This window comes from Chiloscyllium plagiosum, unplaced genomic scaffold (genome assembly GCF_037043375.1).
Source record: "Chiloscyllium plagiosum isolate Xiang-an unplaced genomic scaffold, Cpla_swu_hap1 HiC_scaffold_20, whole genome shotgun sequence".
Classification (NCBI taxonomy): Eukaryota; Metazoa; Chordata; class Chondrichthyes; order Orectolobiformes; family Hemiscylliidae; genus Chiloscyllium; species Chiloscyllium plagiosum.
The window spans coordinates 30,725,181-30,751,249 of record NW_028270158.1 but is presented as its reverse complement, the minus strand read 5'-3'; the positions used below and the strand labels follow the sequence as shown (position 1 = coordinate 30,751,249).

Below are 26,069 nucleotides of genomic sequence, written 5' to 3'. Positions count from 1 at the left end.
AGTGGGATGAAAATTTAAGTGATCAGATACCAGAAATATCCGCTGTTCGAAAATAGATAATTTAAGCACTGACCTCCATATTAGAGAGCAAGCTAATGGTAGAGGGATCCTGGTGTCCTTGTTCTATTTGCATCAAAGATGCCTTGCAAGTAGAATTAAATAAAAACTTAGGTGGTTAGCTCTGACTTGTATATTCAGACTGCCAATGTAATGATTTACTGAATTTCTATGCTTATGGAAGCCTCAGTGTGGTTAGATTGTGATTGTGGGGCAGGCTTGGTGGACCAGTTGGCCTTATCCAGCCTGTCAATTTCCATATGCATTGCAATTGCTAATGTATTATGACTTCTGTGTGCCCAATAGGTAACTCTTATCGCAAAACACGTGCCAGCTCTAGGAAGTTCAACACAGGACTTGACGAAGGAACCCTGACGTGTTCAGAACCATTACTGCCTGTCAAAAAGCCTATCATCAAAAAGCTTTTTCACAGTCTGGAGGTCCAGGATTTTGACCTCCCTGATGAGGAATATGGTCAACTTAAAGAGAAGTTAAGAGCAGAGACATTGAAGAAATCATCTCATCCTTTGCAGTACAATATGGTTAATGGTGCTGTGGGAACACAGGTGAAAACTGAGAATTGGGATATGGGAAAATGTGACAGCCCACGTTCCCAGGACATCAGTCAAGCTGTAGAAAAACTTGAAGAACACCTGCTACAAAGTAAGATGGCCCAGTCATTCCCACAAACAAGAGATCTCAGTATTCTTTAAAATACATCAGTTATGTTTTTTGTTAAATGCCCAATATTTATTCTCTCTGTTAAATTACTTTTTGTTATTAACTAATATATATTGACAGAGTTAGAAGTAATACTTCATAATGCAGATTTCTCTCCTTACTGTTAGTGCTATTTATAAATCACACCATTCTTGTACAAATCTTTATGTATGTATTAACTACAAAGTGTGTGCATATTGTGTGATAGTGGTAAAGATATTCTGTGTCAATGTGCAGGCTCAGCCACAGTTCTCCAATAACTGAGGATATGAGTGATCGCGACAGACTGCAGGAAATTCCTTAAGATTAAACTCTTGGCATCTGACTTGAATGAAAGTAAATTTGAAATTTGGATAGGCTGGCCACCAATATCCACTACAAACCTACTGACTCCCACAGTTACCTTGACTATACATCCTCGCGTCCTACTTCCTGTAAAGACTCTATTCCATTCTCCCATCTATTCTGATTATACCAATTTTGACAAGGGAGCCTCTGAAATGTCCACCTTCTTTCTCAACTGAGGATTTCTCAGCACCATAGTTGATGGCACTCAGCTGGGTCCAACCCATCTGCTGCACTTCACCCCTCAGCCCCTATCTTCCCTCCCATAACTACAATAGGGTCCACCTTGCCCTCACCCACCATTGCACCAGCATCCACATCCAGAGGATTATTGGCTGCCATTTCCACCACAATGCCATGACATACACCACCAACAACCCACCCCCAGCCTTCTGCAAGGACCATTCCTTCTGGGACACCCTGGACCACTCCTCGTTCACCTCCCTCTACCACTCCCCCACACAGCCCCATGACAGCTTCACCTGTAACCACAGAAGGTGTAACATCTGCTTGTTTACTTCCTCTCTCCTCAGTATCCAAGGGCTCAAATACACCTTCCAGGTGAAGTAGCACTTTCCCTGAACTTCAATCAATCTAGTCTACCATGCTCACCATGTGGTCTCCTGTATATTGGGGAAATGACGTATATACTGAGTGACTGCTTTGCAGAACATCTACATTCTGTCCACAAAAAAGACCCCGAGCTTCCAGTTGTCTCCCACTTCAACACACTATCTTGTCCCAGGCTTGCAGCCGTGCTCCAGTGAAGCTCAGCACGAACTGGAATATCAGCACATCATTTTCTGTTTGGGAACTCTACAGCTCTCTTGACTCGATGTTGAGTTCAACACTTGTAGGACTTGAGTCTCCTTCTCTCATGTCCTTACCCTGACCTCCACATACCAGGCCTTGTTATCATGTTGTCTGCTATTACACACTACCCATTTTTAGCCACTATTGGTCCTCATTAGTAAGTATTCATTCTCCTAGGCTGATAGTTATCCACATCTTTGACAGTCCAACTGTTCTTCCGTCTTTGGGCTCTAAGTCTACCTATCATTTACTCCTTATCTTTCCTGTGCCCCCCCCACAACTTCTGCATTGAGCCATCTTTTTCCAAGCTACCAACATTGCTGAGAAAGGATCACTGGACTTGAAAAGTTAAGTCTGATTTCTGTCCACAGATGCTGATGACTTGATAAGCTTTTCCAGCAGTTTCAGTTTTTCTTTTTTAAGTCTGTTTTGTCAGCTGTCAATGAACATTTAAATCAATGTTTAAATCAAGTAATTTCTCAGTCACTGATTATCATTACTTTTTCTCATTGCTCCATAATGCAGCATTACATTCAGTATGTTCTGCGTGTGTGTTTATACTCCAGATAAATGATAAATTTATTGATGTGGAAATGCTGGTGTTGGGCCACGGTGGACAAAGTCGGAAATCACAGCACAACAGATTAAAATCACAAGCTTTCAAAGTGCTGCTCCTTTGTCAGGTGGATGGACCTTCCACCTGATGAAGGAGCAACGCTCCAAAAGCTTGTGATTTTAAATAAACCTGTTGAACTATAACCTGGTGTCATGTGACTTCTAAATTTATTGTTGTAATAAACCATTAAGTAGTAAGTATGATTCTCCTATTTTTGGTTGTTGCCATATATGTGTGTCATTTGATATCTGATACAGAAATATATCACTGTTTCTTCACTGACACTGGGCAAGATTTTGGAACTCTCTCCCCCCACTACTGTTGAGAGTACAGAGGTCCCCCTGTACCCATGGGGGATACTTTTCCCAACCTGCTGTGGAACCCGAAGCCGCGGATAGGAGCGAACCCATTCATTTCAATGGGAAATCTACCTTCCCGGCAGCCTCCTTTTCCTTGGTTCCAGAAGGTTCCCTGTAGTATGTTCGGCCCGCAGGAAACTGCAGGTAACTGAAACTGCGGAAAACGATTCCGCGGATATGGGGGTTGCCCTGTATCTTCATCTCAGTGGCTGTAGCAGGTCAGGAAAAAGCCTTATCACATCTTAGAGCATCTGAGGATAGACAATAAATGTTGACCTGGGGGACTTTAAATCTTGAACCTCCATTCTGCAAAATGGATCCTTGCTTCTGACACTCATGTTCTGTAATGAATTTTTAGATAATATATACTAGTCATCCATTTTAAAACTAAATTTGAGGGTGGCATGCACAGCGCCAGGGACCTGGGTTCGATTCCTGTCTCGGGCGACTGTGTGGAGTTTGCACATTCTCCCCGTGTCTGCGAGGCTTTCCTCCGGGTTCTCCGATTTCTTCCCACAATCCAAAGATGTGAAGGTCAGGTGAATTGGCCATAGTGTTAGGTGCATCAGTCAGAGGTAAATATAGGGTAGTGGAAAGGGTCTGTTTGGGTTACTCTTCGGAGGGTCGGTGTGGACTTGTTGTTTCTATACTGTAGAGAATCTAATCATCATAAGTTGATGCTGATCTTGTGCTGAACTTACTAATTTATGCATGTTTTTCACCTAGAGAATTTTGACTGTAAGGAACTGAACAGGACCCCAGAAAAACCAGCATTAAATGATGTCGTTTGTCCTTATGGTCAGAAAACTCCAAAACCTACACCTAACCATAAATTATCTTCCAGTGTTCTGTTGTCAACACCTTCCTGTACTCCACAGTCAGGGCGGGTCCACCAGTGTGAACAAGGTGCAATTAGCCCTGTTTTTCCTTCGCTTGGTTTCACTCCTGCATTTAGTTCTCCAAGCCTTTCTCAAATCAGCTGTGGAAACCAGAACTCATCCCAAATTGGCACACTACCACATACATGTAAAGATGTTAAGAATAATAGCAACTGTGATGAAGACTTACAAACATCTGGTGAAGGAGAGGTGCCATTAACAAATGGAAAAGGCACTCCATCTGCAAGGGAATATTTAGAAAAGGAAGAACAACCTGCAGAGTGCTGCCATGTCAATCAGTCAGAGATGGTAAATGAGGATAATGCTGTGGAATTTATTGAAGAGGTATGTTTTCTTTTAGTCTGCTGCTTAGTGTTATGGTGAGATCGTTGCCGTTAAGTGTTGTAGTGTAGCATACTGACTCTCTCATCTTGAGTGTTGTTGATAAGGCAAAACTGCAGAGGTAAAAAAAAACTATCTGACAAGGGCTAGATCAACTGTTGGACCACTCTACTGAGTCACCCTGCTACAATTTGCCTCCCCTCTGGTGAAAGGTGTGTGCTAGAGATGTAGAATTGAACGAATACCAGAGTACTTTTTCTTTTGTTTGGTACCTCAGATCTGTTCCTACTGCCGAGGACAGCAATTTCTACTAGTCATTCTGTGTTACCCACCCTCAACAAAAAAAAATGTGATTATTATTATGTTAAATCTTTTACTTTTATGAATAGTTTCCTAGCCCCCTTCAATGTTATCCCAAATGGTTTGGGCCGGATACGGCATTAACAAAAAAAATGCAGTAACTTGGCAACTTTTACTTTACATTTACTTTTGAAATAGAGATGAGAGACTGCTGACTCACCTAAAGTCTGACAATTCTATACTATTGAACAGATTGTGTATAACAATTCTTTAATGGTGAAAGAGTTTTTTAACTAAATTTTGTGGGATTTTTTTTATAGGAGAATAATGATGCATTGACTCCTCCTCTTGGCAACCAGTTACAGCAAAAGCCAGAGAGGCAAACATTGCACCTAATTTCCAAGATACAGGTTAGTAAACAGTAGCCAATGTCAGATTATAAATGATAATGTTTTCTTTACAAAGTGACTGAGATACCTATGAAACAACCTGATTTATAAACCCATTCAGAATATTGATCAGTTATATACCTGGATCTAGGAATGATGCCAGGAATTGCAGAAGTATTATGGTGCAAGAGGCCATTTAGTCCATTGTCTACACTGGCTCTTCAAATAAATATCATTACCTACTGCCAGTGATCCCAGTGCGTTTACATCCCTCCTGTAATGTGGCGCTCAGAACTGCACACAGTACTCCAGCTGAGATGTACCAGTTGTCTTTTAAAAGTTCAAAATCACTTCCTTTGTCTTGTACTCCATGCCCCTATTAATAAAACCCGGGATACTGTTTACTTAATTGCTCTTTCAGCCTGTTCTGCCACCTTCAGTGATCTGTACACATATACACCAAAGTTCCTTTACTCCTGCACCCCTTTTAGAATTGTAACCCCTATTTTATCTTCGAATGTTCTTCTTATCAAAATGAATCACTTTACACTTCTCCACAATGAACCCCATTCGCCACCAATCTGCCCACTCTACAAACTTGTCTACATCCTAGACAGTCCTACACTGTCCTTCTCGTAGTTTACTGTACTTCCATGTTTCTCTATTTTGTTGAACAAAGTCCGAGGAAGTATCCATTGTAACAGGAGGAGGAACAATTGTTTTCTTTTTAAATAAGAAATGTGAACATTTGGTCCTTCAAAAAGGCAAATTTATACCTCCTTTAAGCAAGACCTAATGTAGATACAGAGGAACCTTGATTATCCAAATGACATGGGCGGTGTTATGAAAATGTGGATGTACTATACCTTTAAGAGAGTAAAAGCTAGCAATGACAGCACCAATGGGTTCTCAATAAAATACAATGTAACATGTGCTCCAGCTACTGGGGTAGCTAGTTGCCTAGAAACAACAAAACAATTTGAATTTGACCAATCAGTTTAAATTATACCCCAAAAAACATACCGAATTCCAATCACGTTTGAATTGAGTATATTGACAATCTTAAAAGCCAATGACACAAACCGATACTTTGGGATATAAGAACGGGGAAAATTGAACAGCTGGGAGGAGAACTGCCACCAGAACTACAACTGTAGTCTGCTAGTCAGAACTCTGAGAGGTACCTGTCTAGAGAAGGAGTTTAGAGAAACCTCAACACTGACCTGGAGAGACAACCTACCGACGAAGATAAAGAGATTTAGCTGCTGGCTGGTTTTAAAATTTGAATTTTCCAGTAAATCCTAACTGGGAATTTTATCGGATTAGTATCATAGAAGGGATGGTAAAGAAAGGTTAGAGAAAGGAGGTGTAAAGAGTCGTGATTAATTATTCTCTGTTATACTTTAAGAAATAAAGTTGTTAATTTTTACTTGAAAATTTGTAGATTACTGCACGGGATTAATCCTTTATGTGTTGCTGGTTTAAATTAAGCAGGCGGGTTTACCCCGTGTCGTAATAGATTTGGGGTTCGGGTCCTTGATTTGAACTGGTTTAGACAAATTTTAATAGATTGGGGTTTGAAAAATCCCAGCAGATTTAACCACTTGCAGGTTAGTGTCCAAGATCTTTAAACAAAATGTAGGTGAAACAATTTGTTTAATTTCGGTGACTTGTGGCTGATTAGATTAAAAGTGAGAGAAGTGGCTCTTAAAATTGCTGAAGAGGTTCTGGGATTTGAAGATTATTCTCAAATTTGCCAAGAAAGTTTAGAAGGAAACAAAAAGGCCATACTTTTAGAATTAGCAAATAAGTTAGATTCTGGTTTAACCAAAGCTGAAATTGTGAGTGAGTTACACAAACACTTAGGTGTGTCAGAGAAACAGACAAGTGCAGTAGAGGTAGAAAAACTTAAATTACAATTGAGAGAAATGGAGTTAAAGATAAACAGAGAAAGAGAAAGTTTTTGGCTGAGCAAGAGGCAGAGAAGAAAGGGAGAGAAAGAGAGAGAGAAGAAAGGGAAAGTGAAAGAGAACTTGAACTTGAGAGGTTTTAACTTAGTCAGCAAAGTCAAGTTAACAGGATGGAAATTAAACGAGAAGGTAGTGATATATATAAATATGTCAAAACGCTGCCACATTTTGATGAGAAATATGTTGAAGCATTCTTTATTTCATTTGAAAAATTGGCTAGGCAGATGGAGTGGTCTGAGGATTTATGGGTAATGCTAGTTCAGACTAAACTGGTAGGCAGAACTAGTGAGGTATTTGCTGCACTGTCAGCTGAGGGGTCAAGACATTATGAAGAGGTTAAACAGACTATCTTAAGTGCTTATGAATTGTTACCAGAAGCATATAGACAGCGGTTCAGAAACCCAAAGAAGGAACCGGGTCAGACTTATGTTGAGTTTGAAAGAATTAAACCTAGTCATTTTGATCTATGGGTGCATGCTTTGAAAATAGATATGACATCTGAGGCTCTAAGAGAGATTATTTTGCTGGAGGAGTTTAAAAACTCACTTCCAGAGATTGGAAAAATTCATGTGGAGCAATAGAAAGTTCAGGAAGTGAGAAGGGCAACAGAATTGCAGATGAGTGCAGGTTGGTGCATAAGATAGCTTCCAGCCAGAATTTTGTCCTGTGAGGGATAGAAGTTGGGAGAAAGGGAGATCCTACACTACGAAACCAAGAGTAGAGAGCACTGGTAAGAATTTACCACAGGATAAAAAAGAAGCCCAAGAGAGTAGAAAGGAGGTGAAAGACCTCAGGTATTTCCACTGTAGTAAAGTGGGACATGTAAAGTCACAGTGCTGGTCGTTAAAGAAAGGCACTGTGGGAAAAGATGAGGTAAAAAAAGCGAAGCCAGTGGCATTAGTGAAGGTAGTAAAGGAAACTGCAAGAAGAGCCTATGAGCTGCAGGAGTGTGCACAGCCTAGGCAGGGGCTGGGTATGGAGTTAGTACCTGATCTTTACAAAGAATTTGCCACTGTGGGTAAAGTTTACTCAAAGAACAGGGGGAGAAGAACAAGAAGGTATAATTTTGAGATATACAGCATCTAAACAGTCGCTGAGAGTAAGAGATGAGTGAATATGCAGTCTTTCTGATCTGTTACCCAAGAGTGTGGTAATATGTGGGATAGATGGACAGAAATTTAGCGTTCCCTGATGTAACATCAGTTTGGTGTGCCAACTCAAGACTGTGGAAGTAACAGTGGGAGTAATTGACAGAGTGTCAGTTCCAAGAATTCAGTTTATTCTTGGGAATGATTTGGCCGGATCCAAGGTGGGAGCGAAGCCCAAGGAAGACCAAAAAACTGAGGAGTTAAAACAGAAATATCCTGGTATTTTCCCAGACTGTGTAGTAACCAGATCCCAATATCATAAGTGACAACACAAAGCAAAAAGTAAAGAGAAAGATAAAGGAGTTGGGGTTCAGTTAGCGGATAACCTATTTGACATAATAGTGCAGGAAAAACCTGAACAGGCAGAGGGTCAGACAGAAGTGTTTAGTCCTGGAAGGCTAAGAGACAGCAAGACAAGATGATAAAAGATATATATGTGGATGCGTACTCCGAAAAGGAGGCAGAGAATATTCCGAAGGGTTATTACTTGAAAGATAGAATCCTAAGGCAGAAATGGCAGGTTAGTACAGAGAAGAAATGGGCCGAAGTGCACCGAATTGTATCGTTGGTAGCATACAGACAGGAGGTGTTACGGGTAGGACATGAGCTATCTGTAGGAGGTCACCTAGGGGTACGAAAGACTCAAGCTAAGGTACAGAAACATTTTTATTGGCCTGGAATGCACAAGGATGTAATTAAGTTTTGAAGTAAGTGTCATACATGCCAAATGGTAGGTAAGCCACAGGCGGTAATAAAACCAGTACCTTTGTTGCCAATTCCCGCATTTTAAGAACCTTTCACGTGGGTTATAATTGACTGTGTAGGTCCCCTCCCGAGAACTAAAAGTGGGAACCAGTATTTGTTAACCATAATAGATGTGTCTACCAGATGTCCGGAGGCAATTCCACTTTGGAGTATCAAGGCAAAAAAGGTGGTAGAGGAGTTAGTAGCTTTCTTCACATGGTATGGGTTACCCAGAGAGATTCAGTCGGACCAAGGGTCAAATTTTACTGCTAGGCTGTTTCAGGAGGTTATGGATAGGTTAGGTATACAGCACTTTAAATCCAGTGCTTATCATCCTGAATCCCAGCGAGCTTTAGAAAGGTGGCGTCAGACCTTGAAGACCATGTTGAGAGCATACTGTCAGGATTTCCCAAATGATTGGGATAAAGGTGTCCCATTTGTATTGTTTTCCATTAGACATGCCCCAAATGAATCTACTCAGTATACTCCTTTTGAGTTAATATTCGTGCATGAAGTGAGAGGCCCTTTGAAATTAAAGAAAAATTGACAAGACGAAAGTCTGAGATCTCACACTTAGATAATGTATCGGCGGTGAGGGAGAGATTCAATAAAGTAGGTGAGTTAGCTAAACAGCACCTAAAGAGGACACAGTGTGGAATGAAGCAGGTGGCAAATAAAATCTCTGAAACTTGGACGTTGTCCCAAGGGGATAACATGTTAGTACTGTTACCAGTGATAGGAGATCCCTTCAAAGCCAGGTTTAGTGGTCCCTATTAAATTGAGAAGTTCTTGAGTCAGGTGAACTATTTAGTTAAGATGCCAGATAGAAAAAAATGGTATTGAGTATGTCACGTGAACATGTTGAAATCATATTATACATGAGAGAAAGAACTGGACAAACAGGTGTTACCGCCCTGCAGAATGAGGAGTCAAATTCAGATGATGTGGATTTTAATATGCCTTAAAATAGATTTAAAAATGAAGGACTCCTTGCAGTGTGGGATACGTTAGTAAGCTATCTGTCTCAGGAGCACAGAACGCAGTTGAAAGATTTGTTACTGCAGTATAATGACATATGAAAGAATCAGATGGGGAGGACTAATGCTATTGTACAAGAAGTAGACAGGGAATACTGCTCAGATAAAACAACGCCCCTATTGGCTTAATCATTTCAAAGCCAGACAGGTTCAGATGGAGGTGGAGAACATGCTCGACGAAGACATCATCGAACCAAGCCAGACCAAGTGGAGTTCGCTGATCGTCTTAGTTCCCAAACCAGATGGTCGCAGCGATTCTGCGTGGTCAACGCCGTTACAAAATTGGACTCACATCCAATTCCTAGATTGGAGGACTGTATCGAGAAAGTGGGACAAGCCAGTTATGTCACCAAATTGGACTTAATGTGTGGTTACTGGTAGGTACTTTTATCAGAGACAGCGAAATAAATTTCTGCGTTTGTAACCCCAAATGGGTCTATTAGTTTAAAGTGATGCCCTTTGGAATGAAGAATGCACCCGCCACATTGCAAAGACTCATGAACAGAGTTGTGGCTGGGTTAAGAAACTGTGCAGTCTATTTGGACGAAGTATTGATCTTTCGTAAGTCCTAGAATGATCACATGATACAGTTGGCAGAGTTCTTTGAACGACTACGAGAAGCAAAACTGGTGATAAATTTAAATAAAACAGTTCTTGGGATGTAACATCGGTCGTGGAAGGTTGACCCCATGGAACGCAAAGACGAAGGCCATCGAGGAATTTCTATGACCAATCTCGAAGAAAGAGATGCTTCGATTTTAGGACTCGGCGGATTCTATTGGAAGTTTGTTCCAAACTTCAGCAATGTAGTGGCACCGTTAACCGATTTGCTGAAGAAGAACATGAAGTTTCTGTGGACAGAACCATACCAGGAGGCATTGAACCATTTGAAATCAATTTTAGCTATACCAAACTTTTCAAAACCTTTTAAAGTCGCTATTGATGTTAGTGACATTGGAGTTGGAGCTGTACTCCTCTAGGAAGATGAGGATGGGATTGAACTGCCAGTTGGTTACTTTTCGAAGAAGATCAACATCCACCAGAGGAAATGCTCAATGGTCGATAAATAACTATTGAGTTTGGTACTGGTCTTACAATATTTTAATGTGTGTGTCATGAACAAAGTATCGGAGACAGTTGTGTACACTGACCACAATCCGCTTACATTCTTAGAACACTTTAAAGACAAGAAAATCGTACATGTTGGGGGTCAAAAGAATGTAATTGCAGATGCGTTATTGCGGATTTAACTGAGAGTTTAGATGAGATTTGTCTTTATTTAATGTTTTATATATATAAGGTCTATGGGAAGAAATTAAGGTGAACTTATATTAAAGTTATCTATTGGTTAGGGTAATGTATATAAAAAGTAGCGGAAAAGGAATGAAGCCATCTTTTCATTATGATGGTTCATTTTTTTTAAGGGGGAAGGTGTTATGAAGATGTGGGTGTACGATACCTTTAAGAGAGTAAAAACAAGCAGTGACAGTGCCAAGTGTTCTCAATAAGATACAATGTAACATGTGCTCCAGCTACTGGGGTAGCTCGTTGCCTGGAAAAGATAAAACAACTCTAATTCGGCCAATCAGTTTAAATTATACTCCAAAATAAAAACGAATTCCAATCATATTTGAATTGAGTATATTGACAAAAGCCACTGACAATCCGATTGTTGGGGTATAAGACTGGGGTAAATTGAACCCGGGGGAAATCTACCATCAGACCAACAGCTGTAGACTGCTCATCAGAACTCTCTGAGAGATACCTGTCTAGAGAAGGAGTTTGCACAGAGAGAAACCTCAATACTAACCTGGAGAGACAATCTACCAATGAAGATAAAGAGAAGATTCAGCCGCCGGCTGATTTTAAAATTTGAATTTTCCTGTAAATTTTAATTGAGAGTTTTATCGGACTAGTATTATCGAATGGAAGGTAAAGATAGGTTAGAGAAAGGAAGTGTAAATAGTTATGAGTTAATTATTCTCTTATACTTTAAGAAATAAAGTTGTTAATTTTTACTTTAAATCATTCTTGGCCTCTCGAATTTTCACAGATTACTGCACAGGATAAATCTTTTATGTGTTGCTAGTTTAAATTAAGCAGGAGGATTTACCCTGTGTCATAATAGGCAGGGAATATTTTGTGTACATAATCAAATGCCAGATAATATAGTTTAGCCAAGCATCGTCACCTTGCGCTCTTGTTCGGATAATCCGAAATTTGGATAGTCGAATACCGGATAATCGAGGTTCCTCTGTGTAGAGGCTCGTTTGAAGAATGTGCACATCTGTCAGTGACCTCTATGATTTCACAATATGCGCAGGTTGGAAGAGGCTCATTATTGAGAAAATTTGTCCTGTGGAGCAGCCTTGATTGCTCTTGTGAAGTAGAGTTGCTCTTCAATAGCAATAGTTCTTTGTACTCATATTTGGAGTTTAAATAATTTTCTCACTTGTCTTTATAGAATCCATCAACCTCCTGTATTATTGACTTATGTACAGTATTCTGGATGGTGAAAGAGGCTAAAACATTATGCATTGCCTGTGCTTGTGAAACAGCAGTGTTCTTGTGGGCCCCACAGCAGCTAAACCAGTGGACTAATATCCATATGTGGGTCTTTGATAAAGTAAGGATACCAGTTCTTTTTGTGCATTGCCTTAACTGATCTGACAATCTAGTATTCAGTGCTAAATAATTTATGTTGAACAGCGTTTGAATCAATTACTTTAAATTCTGTCAGAATTTTGAATGCCTTGTCAAAATTGCAAAGTTTAAAGCCTTATTAATTTGTTTTCAAATATCTGCAAACATACATATGAAACCATTTAATAACAGTCTTCTACTTAGAATGGGAAAAGATTGGAATGATGTGGTTAAAAACAGTGTTACAGTGCAATTGGTGCTACAGACTGAAACTTAACACTACTGTACCTATTGTCTCCTTGTTCTCCTCCCCTCATCCCAAAAGATCTTCTAGATTTGCCCTATATACCTGAAGTTCTCTCCCCTGAGGTTGGGAGAAGTCTTAATTCCATGTTCCCACCACAGGATCCTTAAGAAATGTTACACAATATATGTATGGATTTAAAAAAAAGAAAATTCTAACCTTAATTCACCAGACAGGATTAATATGGCAGGGGAGAGGAATGTATTGCCTCCCCCTCATCTGAACCAGTGCCACTGAGTCAGCTGATAGATGACAGAAAAAAGCAGACCCGGGATCAGCTACTTTTGCCTTCTCAAGCACCTCGTCATCTTTTGTTTGTGAGAGGTTGGTAGGGATGTGCCCAGCAGAAGCCCAAATGTGATAAAGCGGCAATCAGGAATTTATCTGAGTCTCAAATCTATTAAATGCTCCAATCTGGTTTTGCGTCACAAAAGTGGACAGCCTTTTCAGTTGGTTATGTTCAGTAGCCAGTTGACAACTGTTCGGCTTCATATACAGTTCATATTGTGTTTTAGAGTCAAAGGTAATCAAAAAGTGTGCTAAAGCGAATGACTTGTTGTTATGATTAGTGACAATGAACAGGACCCTCCTATGTCTTTTAAAAAAATACTGATATTGCCTTGATGTGATTACACTTCCCCACTCTTGCAGGTTCCTATAATTGAACTCATCCCCATTCCAGATGCTGTGAACATCCTGTGTGTGGCCTTTGGAAATCTGGAGATAAGAGAAGTCAAGTAAGACAACAAAGCATATTGACAAAATCATGGAAAGAACTGATTGTTTACACTCTCAGTATTTTACAGAGAAGTGAGGGTTTGCACTACATTTAAAATTGTGGAGTAATTTTGTTTTCAGTATTAAGTGAGGTTACTGAGAGAGTCCTTCGCAGCCTCTCCTCTCACCCAGTGACCCTCAGGTTTAGCCACCACTAGTTGTCTCTCTCTAATGACAAAGCAGCCCTAAGATGTTGTATGACAATGGTGACTTCACTTAAATTTTGTATCCTGACATGTTTTTTCCGAAACTTGGTATTTTTGTGGTAATTAGACTTTCACGGACCAACTATTGTTATGACAAGGTGAGGAGAAACCCCTCCCTTCAGTCAGTTGCAACAAACTTTTTTTTTCTTTTTAGCATGCAAATACATCACATAAGATGTAATTATCTAGATCTAAATGAAGGAGCCAATTACAAGGTTTTCTTGAGTAAAAGAAAGAAGAACTTTATTATCGACTAACCCCAAGGAAAAAGTAATAAAATGTGACATTTCAACAAGCATATAAACATGAGCAATAAGTTTAAAAAACAGACTGTTATATACTGGGAGAACTAAAGTCATACAGTTTAAAAGCCCTCGGTATCTTTGAGGTGTTAGATTCTATGCCTGAGGCTAGGATTGGTTAGTTATTGACCTGTTTCTGCATCAGTAACAGAATTGTAAGTACTGTAGTTTTGAGTTCTCGGTGAATAGTTATTTCTCCAAGTTGCTTTTCCACCAGGTTCTGTTTTGCAATTTGATGAGAAAGAGTTAAAGTTGTAGCTGTTGTCACAAATGCATTTATCCTTCTTTCTGCCCTGCTGTTCAAAAACAGCTGTTGAAATGTAATTCAATGTGTATTCCAGAACCTAGCTCCATTGTCTTTCCAAATGGTTAACTGGATATGTTGGTTTTTCATCTCCCAATGTTTGAAATTATCATGCACATTTGAATTAAATATGAGATGTGAATTTCTTGAAGCTGATTCAGTTGCCTTGCCTGCTTTCACTGGCTTTTGTTGAAAATAGTAATTTCAGTGCACTAGGTTTACTTATTGCACACAAGTCTCTTGAATAACTTTTCAATCTGTGGTCAAGTCATCCAGTGCAGCCATTTTAGTTCCATATTTTGTACTTTTTAAAAACCACTTTAATCTAAGAACTATTAGATACAATTAGCAATTAGCAATAGGAAGTTAAATTCATTGATCCATATTTACTATTTTGGTAACAATATTTTCATAAAAATAATCAGTTGTGCAGTTTATTTTAGTTGGAATTGACTCTCACCCTTCCTTATATTATTCTTTGCACTACCAGTGTGTAGTGCATTGGAAAAGTGGGAAGTGGACTTAAATACTGCTAAGGTGTGAAACCAGAACAGAGGCTAGATATTTCTACATAATGGGGCAAGAATACAGATTTAGACCTTAAGACTGGAGTATAGGGGAGGTGGTGGCATAGTGGTAATGTACATGGAATAGTAATCTAGAGGCAGAGGTGAATGTTCATTGAATCCCACCATGACACAGGGGAAAATTTGATTAAAAAGAAAATCTGGGATTAAACATTGACATAGAACATAGAAAAATACAGCGCAGTACAGGCCCTTTGGCCCCCGATGTTGCGCCGATCCAAGCCCACCTAACCTACACTAGCCCACTATCCTCCATATGCCTATCCAATGCCCGTTTAAATGCCCATAAAGGGGGGATCCAAGATAGCGGCGACCCAGTAAGACTGAGTCTATAGTGCTCCTCCCAAGACTTGGGCACAGTGGGTCACCTACCCCCTACCAAGCTCACCAAATCATTTATAAATCATTTATAATAGTTTAGTAACTCAATTAGTTGTGTAATATTATATTTAAACAACTTAATCCTAAGTTAAAATGACTAAAGGGAAGGGAGCCCGCAGCTCTCAGCAAGCAGGAACCCCTCCCCCACACTCTCCAGCTGCAGCAGAGGCGTCCACAGCCGCCCCGGGGGACTTACCTACAGTAACAAGCCTTGCAGAAATGCTTTCCAAGCTTGACTCGAAGATCGATGCTTTTATCGTCGAATCCAGAAATCGTTGGAAATCGCTCTCGGCCGCGCTGCAGAAGCACGATCGTGAGATTGAAGAAATTCAACGCCGAGTCGGAGGGGCGGAGCTAAAGGCCGCGACCTCCGAGACAACCGCTCAATCGGCCGTGGATCAGGTCCGGACTCTCGAGCAGCGAGTCCGGACCTTGGAAAATCATATTGACGACCTCGATAATCGAGGTCGCCGAAAAAATATTCGTTTGCTGGGCCTTCCCGAACGGGAAGAGGAAGGCCAGCTTACAGCATTCCTGGAGCAGTGGCTGCCACAGCTTTTAAATCTGCAAGCTGGATCAGGCCAGGTAAGGGTGGAATGGGCCTACCGGGTAGTAATACGCGGGCCCGGCTCGAACCAGCGCCCACGCCCGGTCCTGTCCCGGCTGCAGAGCTACAGGGAGAGGCAGATACTCCTAGAAGCCTCTAGAAATCTCGGAAAAGACCCCCAAGCTATGATCTACAAAGGATCCAAGATCATGCTATTTCAGGACTTTTCCCCGGCTCTGGTTCGAAAGAGGAAGGCATTCGACGAGGCGAAGAAGCGTTTAAGGGACTTAAATGTTCAGTACTCCTTACGCTACCCAGCGATGTTACGCTTTAACCATGAAGGATCCGTATATAACTTTGGATCACCAGAAAAGGCTAAGGAATTCTTGGACTCTCTTAGATAAACTGTAGGACATAATGGATGTTGGTCTGCCTCCCCCCCCCCCCCCCCCCCCCCCCCCCCCCCGCTTTGGTTTATATCCCCTCCCTTTTTTTTTCTTACCTTACTGCTTAATATTATCATGGGGGGTGGGGAGAGGGATTTGATTTTCTCCCCCCCCCTTGGAGTTGTTTTCTGTTATTATTTTATGTATATATGAGGGATGTATGTATATGTGTGTGTGTATATATGTGTATATATATATATATATATATATATATATGTGTATGTATATATGTGTGTATATATATATATAAGCTGGGGGATTTGGTTAATGTTGGTGGGGGGAGGTGGTTACCTTATTCGATTTTACCTCTGTCTTTAGGAGCGGGGTTGTTTTTCCCTTCGTTATTTTGTATTATCATATTTAATTATTATTTGTTGAAGTGGTAATTTTATAGTTATATGTTTATATATGGTATTAACATTACCAAATATACCCAGGTGTTGGTATGGGTGGGGGTGGGGTGCTCACTGTTAACTCTAGCTTTGTATTATATTTGAATTCTCCTCATTTTATTGAGGAGTGCCTGGGTCAAGGGTGGGGCATTGGTTGGGAGAGGATATGAGGGACTTTTGGAGAGGAAGTGACGCCCCCTGGGAACAAGGGGGAAAGTCTCCACTTAGATACGTTTTATATTTTTTTATTTAGAAATAGTTTTTTACTGTATTGTTGTGGGTGTATTAAAGAGGCTTTATTTTTGTAAATTTTACATGTTCCACGCTCGGGATGTTCTGGATAGGGTTCCCCCTCCCGAGGGGTCTCGGATTGGCCCAGAGGATTATGGTTGATCAGTCGGTTAAGTGGTGCACCTGGAATGTCAAGGGGAGTAATTCGCCACTTAAAAGGAAGAAAATATTATCAAATCTTAAGAAGGAAAGAGTTGATATAGCTCTCCTACAGGAGACACACCTGTCAGATAAAGAACACTTGAAATTACGACAGGGCGGATTTGATCAGGCCTTTTTTTCTTCTTTTAGCTCAAAAAGCAGGGGAGTTGTTATTCTTGTTCGGAAGAATTTCCCTTTCAAAATCCGAAAGCAGATAAAAGACGAATCTGGATGATATATCTTGATTAAAGCCCTCATAAATGGAGAGAAATATGGGATTTTAAATTTGTACTGCCCCCCGGCACACCCCTTTAAATTTATAACGGAAGCCTTTTCAAAATTGATGGCTTTTGATGCCCGTCATATAATTATAGGGGGAGACTTTAATTGTATTATGGATCCGGAAATAGACAGGATTCCCAAGAGTACTGCAGGAGTATCTCCCAGATCTAGACAATTGATGGATCTGAACAAAGAATTAGGATTAGTAGATGTATGGAGATGTCTTCATCCACAGGGTAGAGATTTTTCTTTCTACTCTAATCCACATAAATGTCATACCAGAATTGATATGTTTTTTGCCCCCTCGATTTTTTTAAATTCCATATCATCCTGTAAAATAGGTAATATAGCAATTTCTGACCACGCTGCTGTATATATGGAAACTAAGGCGAGGAACAGTGGGACATCCCCTCGGCATTGGCGTATGGACCCCTTCTTAATGAAAGATAGTAAATTTGTAAAGTACTTCTCTCAAGAATTTAAAACTTTTTTAGAAATTAATTCAGGTACAGCTAGCAACCCGTCAATGATGTGGGAGACCATCAAAGCTTACACGCGAGACTTGATCATCTCCTACTCAGCGACCCAGAAGAAATTAAAGGGAGAACAACAGCGTCTGCTTGAAGCCCGCTTAAAAGCAGGCTTCTATTATTAAATTGCAAAGGATTACAGCTCTTAGGACAGCTCTAAACACTACACTTACTCAAACGGCTAAGAGGGAAATATTATTTGCAAAGCAAAGGTTATATGAATATGGCGACAAACCGGGTAGATACTTAGCATTTCTTGCAAAGAAAAAAAAGGCCCCTCAGACTATTATGTCTATCAAGGAAAGTACGGGTATTTTGACTCATGATCATAAAAAGATTAATGCGACCTTTAGAGAATTCTATTCTGAGTTATATAAATCACAGGATTGTGAAGATAGGACGAAGAGGATGCAGTCATTTTATAAAAATTTGACTTTTCCAGACCTAACTCCGGAACAAGTATCGGTCCTAAATGCTCCTCTTACACCCCAAGAAATAGTTGATGCAATTAGGCACCTTCAAAATGGTAAGACGCCGGGCCCAGATGGCTTTCAAGCTGAATTCTATAAAGAATTTACAGAAATACTGGTTGGTCCACTTATGGACATGTATAACTATGCATATAGTCAGGGCTGTCTCCCGCCTTCGCTGAAAGAGGCAAATATCTCTCTTATCCTTAAAAAAGGAAAGGACCCAGAAGATTGTACATCATACAGACCAATATCCTTGCTAAATGTAGATTTTAAAATCCTCTCTAAAACGTTAGCACTGAGACTAGAAAGGATACTGCCACATATTATAAAGGAGGATCAGACGGGGTTTATTAAGGGCCGTAGATCATCCAATAATGTTAGAAGGGCTCTGAATATGATTCAAGCTTGTCATCAGGGAAAGATACCAGGAGTAGTGGTTTCATTAGACGCGGAAAAGGCATTTGATAGGGTCGAATGGTCATATTTGTTTTACACATTGGAGAGGTTTGGTGTTGGACAGGTGTTTACCAAATGGATCTCAACATTGTATAGTGATCCCAAGGCAGTTGTGGTTACCAATGGATTAGGCTCGGATAGCTTCAGTGTGGGTAGGGGCTGCCGTCAGGGATGTCCCCTCTCGCCATTGTTATTCACGCTAATAATTGAACCACTAGCAGAAGCTAAACGAGCTGATCCTAATATAGTGGCCCCAAGGATTGGTACAGGTAAACATAAAATTACCCTTTATGCAGATGATGTTCTTCTATTCCTCAGTAACCCTTTGATGTCCATACCTCGCTTAATCCAAGTTATTAATACATTTAGTGCATTCTCAGGCTATAAAATTAATTTTTCAAAATCGGAGGCTATGCCAATGGGTGGCCTTGCTGTGATACCCCGCTTAGCGGACGGTTCCCTTTTTCCCTTTCGCTGGTCCCTGGAGGGTTTCTTATATTTAGGCATTTTTATTACTCCAGTATTTGGTCAGTTGTATAAGGCTAATTTTGTGTATTTATTGGAAAGGATAAGGCAGGACCTCCAGCGATGGGGAGACCTGCCAATTTCCTGGTTGGGTAGAATAGCATTAATCAAAATGAATATCCTGCCCCGTCTCCTATATCCTATGAGAATGCTTCCGGTGATGCTGCCGAGGACGGCTTTATGTAAATTATACGGCTGGCTGAGTTCCTTTATTTGGAATCATAGGCGGCCCCTCATTAAGCTGAAGAAGCTACAGCTTCCACAGGCAAGGGGTGGATTGGACTTCCCAGATTTTAGGAAATATCAATTAAGTTCCCTATTAAGTTACATAGCTGATTGGGTCTTGTCTGATCCACAATCAATCTGGTTGGACATCGAGGCTTCTCAAGTAAAATACCCACTTATTAACCTTTTATTCTCAGACAAGAGGAAAATCATTACAGATCACTGTAAAAACCCTATAATACTAAATACAATCAAGGCTTGGAATATAATGCGGCAAAATGAGGGTAATTCACATAAAACATCCCCCTATGCACCGATAGTGGGAGCATGGGGATTCCAACCGGGGTTAACAGATGCCACTTTTAAACTCTGGAGATCCAGGGGTATCTCATGTCTCGGGGATTTATTTAAAGATGGGGTCCTGATGTCTTTCGGACAGCTGCGTCAGAAATTCGGATTACCCAATGGAGACCTCTTTCGATACTTCCAAATTCGAGATTATATACAGAAGAAGACTACGTTATTAGATAGTCTTTATAAATCCGATAGAGAATGTAGTGTCCTACGACCAGTGGGGGTATCTTCCGTCAGTAATATTTATCATTTACTACATGATGAAGTATCGGGAGATATGGATAATCTGCTTAAAACATGGGATCAGGATCTGGGACTAGAAATCTCCACAGAAACGTGGAATGATATCTGGGAAAATGCTAGAAGAATTACTATTTGTAACAGAACCCAGACTATCCAGCTGAAGATACTTCATAGGGCCCATATAGCACCGGTTCGATTGGCAAAATTTAAGGCAGGAGCATCTCCAATGTGTCCTAAATGCAAAATAGAGGTGGGCACTCTTGTACATTGCTTATGGACCTGTCATAAGATCCGTAGATATTGGACTAAAGTAGCAAGTACCCTGACAGAAATTTTAGGAACGGAAATAAAAGTGGACCCCGTATCTCTCCTCTTGGGCTTTTCGAACTTTCCCTCCCTGGACACATACGGGAAGAGACTATTTTCTATTCTTTCTTTCTGTGCAAGGAAAAATATTTTGATGAACTGGGTGGCGGAGGGCCCCCCTGGACTTTCAAATTGGCACAGACTAATTATGGAATATATTCCCCTTGACTTCCTTACAAATATGGTGCACCGAAAGACCGAATTATTTTATAAAATATGGCAGCCCTTTTTGAATTACATAAATACAGATATTTCGGCTATCCTAACAAGGGCTTTTATTTAATTGAGATTACAAACCTGGCTGGTCCGCGACCCCTCGGGGGAGGAATCCCGCACGAATACGGGTTTTATCATATCTGATGTTAACACATCCCGAGCATGTAAGAGACTTAAATATACACCCTGGTTAGTTGTAGGTTAGATTAGTAGATAGTTGAGTTTTGTTTGTTTGTTTTTTTCTTTTCGGTTTTTTTTTGTTGTTTTGTTTTTTTTGTCAAATTTTGGCTATTGTATATTTGAGCTAATTGTATATCAATGTTTATATCTGAGAGTTTTGTTTATTTTTGTAAACTTGTAAAAATGTTAAATTTCTAATAAAAATATCTATTAAAAAAAAAATGCCAATAAAGAGGGAGAGTCCACCAGTGCTACTGGCAGGGCATTCCATGAACTCACGACTCGCTGAGTAAAGAATCTACCCCTAACATCTGTCCTAAACCTACCACCCCTTAATTTAAAGCTATGCCCCCTCGTAATAGCTGACTCCATACGTGGAAAAAGGTTCTCATGGTCAATCCTATCTAAACCCCTAATCATCTTGTACACCTCTATCAAGTCACCCCATAAACCTTCTTTTCTCCAATGAAAATAGCCCCAAGTGCCTCAGCCTTTCCTCATACGATCTTCCTACCATACCAGGCAACATCCTGGTAAACCTCCTCTGCACCCGTTCCAGTGCCTCCACATCCTTCCTATAGTATGGCGACCAAAACTGCACACAATACTCCAGATGCGGCCGCACCAGAGTCTTATACAACTGCAACATGACCTCAGGGCTCCGGAACTCAATTCCTCTACCAATAAAAGCCAGTACGCCATATGCCTTCTTCACCGCACTATTTACCTGGGTGGCAACTTTCAGAGATCTGTGTACATGGACATCAAGATCCCTCTGCTCATCCACACTACCAAGTATCCGACCATTAGCCCAGTACCCCATCTTTTTGTTACTCTTACCAAAGTGAATCACCTCACACTTACCTACATTGAACTCCATTTGCCACCTTTCTGCCCAGCTCTGCAACTTATCTATATCCCGCTGTAACCTGACACATCCTTCCTTACTGTCAACAACTCCACCGACTTTCGTATCATCCGCAAACTTGCTCACCCAACTTTCTAGCCCCTCCTCCAGGTCATTTATGAAAATGACAAACAGCAATGGTCCCAGAACAGATCCTTGCGGAACACCACTAGTAACTCCAAGATGAACCTTTACCATCAACTACTACCCTCTGTCTTCTTCCAGCCAGCCAATTCCTAATCCAAACCTCCAACTCACCCTCAATGCCATACCTCCGTATTTTTTGCAGTAGCCTACCATGGGGAACCTTATCAAATGCCTTACTAAAATCCATATACACCACATCTACCGCTTTACCCTCGTCTACCTCCTTAGTCATCTTCTCAAAGAATTCAATAAGGTTTGTGAGGCATGACCTGCCCTTCACAAAACCATGCTGACTATCCTTGATCACATTATTCCTATCCAGATGTTCATAAATCCTATCCCTTACAATTCTCTTTAAGACCTAATGACAACAATGAAACCATTGTTATATAAAAAGTCTATCTGTTTCACTCATGTCCTTTAGGGAAGGAAATCTGTCATCTAGCCTAAAGATGAGTCAAACCCACAGAAATGTGTTGACTCTGAAATGCCTTCTGAAATGTCCAAGCAAGATACTCAGTTGAAGTGCAGTCAGGGGCAACCATCAAATGCAGGCCTTGCTGGTGACACCCACATCCCTTCCATTGTGATGAATTTTATTAGTGTATTAAAAACTTCTTTTGAATAGAAAATTACTTTGCTTTTGCTTAAAATACTGTGCTTCAAGCACTAAAAAGTTTTATTGTGTATCTAATCTGTGCTTGTACCTGCCATTGGTTACTTTTAATGTATGGGGTGCTTTGCCTTGTACGTAAAATGAATTGCACCAGATTTGTTTTTAATATTGTTTTGAAAAGTGTTGAACTATTCTATTCCCAGCACAGATCACCTTCCACATTTCATCAAATGCTTTTTGTGTATATATCAACAAAAAAATTTTACCCAGAATATTACAACAATTCTCATCATAGGCCAATTGGAAATGCAACCCAGCTGATTAATTTTTTTCTATTGGCCTTTTTTAAGAGTATTGCACTCTGTGGAGAGAAACTGCTCGGAACACACCCTGCTGCAGACAGGAGATATAAATGCGTTGCTTGGGTTGCCTGGAAGGAGGCTGGTCTGCTCTTGTGGCACACTTCAAAGTCAGTACATAGAATTGAACATCCTATCCAAAGAAGGAAGGTCAGATTCATTAGTGTTTTTTCTCTGTGTTACTTGTTGGTTTGCTTTGCCTTGAGCTAAAAGAGGTACGCCATAATTTAAATGTTTATTTTGTGGGGATAAATAGGAGTCCTATTATTAATTAAAGCCCCAGCTATATGCATACCCCAGACTGAATCTTTACTCATTATTTTCCTTCAACTTTTTTGACTTCGCACTCAGGTCAATGCTAAAGGCAGATAGTAAATAACATTTCATTACAACACCAAGTAATAGCAAGAATTGACACCTACTAGTTCTGGTCCCTGTAAAGTTGATCAGTTTGTTTTTTGGGGAATATGATTCAACAGATTCAATAAAACCCTTCGTGGACAAAGTGAGCATCTACCTCGAATGTGCTTCAAAGTCAAACCTTTAAATAAGCGAAGATAATTGAGATGTGAAGAAAACCATTGTGAAATTTTGAAATTTATTTTTAAAGGATAAGCTGCTGAAAAACATTATAAAACTAAACCTGTTAGATTTTATGCAGTAATATGTAAAAGACTCCAGGATGGTAAAACCCGGGTTGATAGAATTACTGCCAATATATTTTTTTAAAATCTGTGACACCAAATTATTTCTCTGAGCAAAAGATCTCAATTATTTATTCAGTCCCAGATTTTTGTTTCCTTGACTGAAATGAGAAGTATTACTCCAAATCCTCCAAATACAAAATAATTCCAGCATAGTAAAGCGAAATAGGATGGATACAAAAACAAATCTTTCTCTTTTTGTGACAAAAGTATAATTTCATAGCAAGGCAATTGTGAAAATTGTAGTAAGCAAAAAATCTAGATTTGAATTTCTACATAGAAATGTTTTCAACCCTTTACAATGTAGTTTAGCTTGTCAGCAATTAGCTGGAGATGTGACTGGAAAAGTTGTAAATTTTATTCCAGTCTAGTTATAATATTTTTTAGACCTTACCAACTGTGATAAAATGAACTTTAACTATGCATTTCTTATACTCCATAGTAGAATGTTGTCACAAAACTTAATACTTGTTCAAAGACAAGTGATTCCAGTCTGATAATATAGACGTAAGTAATACAATCAAGCAAGATCCAGGAGACCACAGTTCCCTTGATTAATTACATCGTAACTCCTTTTCCAAACCCAATATTGGTTAAAGCCCATGAAGAGAGCCCGAGCTGCTGAATATTGTCTTTATGGAGCAAAGAGATAATGTAAGGGGAGGAGAAAAAAATGTCACTTGAGATAATAGCAGTTTTGTGATTTTTTTTTGCCTGAATTTTTGTGGTTAGGCGTGAACGATGTATGCAATTGGTTCCACCCAATGAGATGATACTAGCTTTCAGTGAAGTCAAAGGGGAGGCAGAAGCTTTGATTGGATCGACAATAATGAGCAATATTGTCATTTGGTAAGTACATGCTTCCATTTAACTGGATTAGAGAGTAGATGTACAAGTCATTTGTGAATTAATTCATTCATTTATCCATTTTTAGCCATGTCCAGTCTGACTGTTTCCTGTGACTAATTTGAACAAAGAGGCTGAAATTATTAATAAAAAATCTTGAAGTAATAAAATATTTAAAAAATGGTTCTTAATCCACTGTTGTTAAAGGATCTTGCTGTGCAAATAAAATTTGCTACATGTAATATACCAATATACTTAAAATGAATAAAATGTTTTCGAAGCTACTTAGATATTTCTGACAGAAGTGGTAATTATCCACACAAAAGCATTCTTTAAACTACTGAAAGTGTTTGAATCTAAGCCTTGCCACAGCCCCTCCTGCTGAACTCCTCTCCTTACTTTCTCTCTGCTTTGCCTCATTGTTCTAATGATTCCGACATGAAACTATTCAGAGACTGTTGGTCAGGAGGGAAACTCTGTTCAGATTAACTTTTATTTATCTCTCTTAGGAACTTAAAGACTGGACATCTTCTGAAGAAAATCCATTTAAGTGAAAGCTACCCGGGCACTGTCTGCCAGAAGGCCTATTCAGAGTCTGTAAGGAGCAATATTTTTTATCTTTATTACTGCAAAAAGTGGTCCCAAGCTACTAATTTGTGCAGTTCAGAAAATGTTCGCTACACTAATAACAGAAATGATTGAATTGCCTTATAAGGAAAGCTTTCACAGGCAAGCTATTGTCTGCTGGAGTTTAGAAGTGTAAGTGGTGACTGGATTGAAATATAAAACCCTGAGGTTCTTGACAGAGTGCATGTGAAGAGGATGTTTCCTCCTGTGGGAGATTCTAGAGATGAGAATAATTATTTCAAAATAAGAAAATCTTTGTCACTCTCTTCCCCAAAAGATAGTAGAAGCAGAATGTTTGAATATTTTTAAGCTACAGACCAATAGCTTTTTGATAAACAAAAGGGTCTAAGATTATAGGGATAGCTGGGAATATGGAGTAATCAAATCAACTATAATCTTATTGAATGGCAGATTAGGCCCAAGGAGCTGAGTGGTTTATTTTGCGCCCATCTTATGCATTAATATCCTTAAAGGCATCCTTACCTGTCTGACCTACATGTGGCTTCAGAACAATTCCTGTTGACTTAATCTGCCCTTTATGCAAAAATACTGGCACAGCCAACAAAACCCACATCCCATGAGAAAATGGATAAATAAATAAATACAGCAAAAGTGGGCTGTTTGCTTTGAATAAACTGCATATGGCCGTACACCTATGGTGCAGTCTTCATAACCTTGGATGAATAACAATTATTTATTTACACTCTCTTTGCAATGTTGGTAAATGAGAACTTTACAAGGTCTGGACCAGTTGACTGGCCAACCATTTGATTAAATAACTTACAGCAATTACTCAAAATTCACAACAGGACCCAATGCATCAGTGAGAGTTTAAAAGGCAAGTTAATTTTTGCATATCAATCCTCTAACAAATGTGAGGTTTGAACAGGGTTGATAGCTGAAATGTATTTTCCGTACTGTACAAATGCTGACTTTTATGGATATATTTTTAGAATCTGTAGTCTGTTTATCTT

General features: G+C 39.8%; 1 protein-coding gene across 1 annotated transcript in view; it reads left to right on the top strand.

The window, feature by feature from the left end:
* palb2 (partner and localizer of BRCA2) overlaps positions 1-26,069 on the top strand; it is a 35,668-nt gene that overhangs the window by 5,296 nt on the left and 4,303 nt on the right. The window contains exons 5-12 of the mRNA XM_043711706.2: positions 364-720; positions 3,637-4,133; positions 4,751-4,840; positions 12,183-12,344; positions 13,317-13,402; positions 22,910-23,068; positions 24,355-24,471; positions 24,978-25,065. Of these exons, the coding sequence (XP_043567641.2) occupies positions 364-720; positions 3,637-4,133; positions 4,751-4,840; positions 12,183-12,344; positions 13,317-13,402; positions 22,910-23,068; positions 24,355-24,471; positions 24,978-25,065 (1,556 nt within the window). The remainder of the gene's footprint in view (positions 1-363; positions 721-3,636; positions 4,134-4,750; positions 4,841-12,182; positions 12,345-13,316; positions 13,403-22,909; positions 23,069-24,354; positions 24,472-24,977; positions 25,066-26,069) is intronic.